The sequence below is a fragment of the Egretta garzetta genome, unplaced genomic scaffold, assembly GCF_000687185.1.
Source record: "Egretta garzetta isolate BGI_Z169 unplaced genomic scaffold, ASM68718v1 scaffold746, whole genome shotgun sequence".
NCBI lineage: Eukaryota > Metazoa > Chordata > Aves > Pelecaniformes > Ardeidae > Egretta > Egretta garzetta.
The window spans coordinates 113488-114782 of NW_009260010.1; the positions used below are offsets into that span (position 1 = coordinate 113488).

At 63.9% G+C, this 1295-nt stretch overlaps 1 protein-coding gene across 1 annotated transcript in view; it reads left to right on the plus strand.

Annotated features, from left to right (window-relative positions):
- The window catches only part of B4GALNT4 (beta-1,4-N-acetyl-galactosaminyltransferase 4), a 30671-nt gene that overhangs the window by 3808 nt on the left and 25568 nt on the right, over window positions 1-1295 (plus strand). Inside the window, exon 2 of the mRNA XM_035896065.1 lies at window positions 2-90. Within this exon, the coding sequence (XP_035751958.1) occupies window positions 2-90 (89 nt within the window). The remainder of the gene's footprint in view (window position 1; window positions 91-1295) is intronic.

Genomic DNA, 1295 nt, shown 5'->3' on the forward strand with positions numbered 1-1295 from the left:
GGCCCCGGCAGGCGGCCGGCGGCTGCCCAGGCGTCGGCACGGCAGAGGAAAGCCGAGGACTCCAGCGAGAGCCGCGAGGAGGAGCTGATGGTAATCGGAGAGCCGGAGCGGGGTCGGGTGGGAAGGGACCTACAGAGGCCGCCGGTCTGAGCCCCCCTGGGTGCTCCAAGCCTTGTCCAGCGGCATCGATCCAAAGGTGGAGGGGGCACAACCTCCCCGGTTCTGCTCAGCAACGCTCGTGGCAGATAAGAAAAATCCCCAATATCCCATTGGAACTTCTGGTCTTGTGCCTTGTCGCTGTGTTCCTCTACGAAGCCTCTGGCCTCGTCTTCTCCGCGCCCCCTCTTGCGTAGCTGTCACCAGCGATCAGGTCCTGCTTCGCTGGGCAGAGCCCCCACCTTCTGCATCCTCTGCTCCATCTTGCGAACCCCCACGGTCTGTCCTGGGCTGGAGAGCCCCGTGCTGGACCCAGTACACCCCAGGTGGGGTGCCCAAGCTGCAGCTGGGAAGAGGTCCTCTCCTTGGCATCGTAGCCACAGAGACACCCTGCCGTCCCCTCTTCAACCTGGGGTCACCAAGCCCTTGTTGAACACCCTGCCGTCCCCTCTTCAACCTGGGGTCACCAAGCCCTTGTTGAACACCCTGCCATCCCCTCTTCAACCTGGGGTCACCAAGCCCTTGTTGAACACCCTGCCGTCCCCTCTTCAACCTGGGGTCACCAAGCCCTTGTTGAACACCCTGCCATCCCCTCTTCAACCTGGGGTCACCAAGCCCTTCCCCAAGCCCCTGTTGAACACCCTGCCGTCCCCTCTTCAACCTGGGGTCACCAAGCCCTTGTTCAAGACCCTGCCCTCCCCTCTTCAACCTGGGGTCACCAAGGAGCTCAGGAGCAGGGCAGGCAGGCAGGGTGGTGGGAGAGGGGAGCCCCAGGGGTGTCCCCTGCCCCGTCCCACCAGCAGGTCACTGCCAAACTGCTGCGAGCCCCCTGTGACACCAAGTTGCCATCGGGGTGGGCATTGCTTGGGCTGCTCCCGAGCTGCGGTGCTTCGAGCATGGGTGAGGGGGTTGTGTCTGGAGGGAGGGGAAAGCATCGCGCCCCTGCGCACGGGGCCCTCTTGGTGCCCGTCTCCTTATGCCTATGGACATGACAGCATCACCAGCTCTGCAATTAAAAGCCCAGCCCAGCTTCAGCAAATCCCCCCCCCTCCCCGTCCGCAGCTGCGGGGAGCTGGGCTGTGAATAGTCCCCTCTGTTGGGGTGGGCGGGGGGGGAAAGGTCCCCTCTGCTGGAAAACA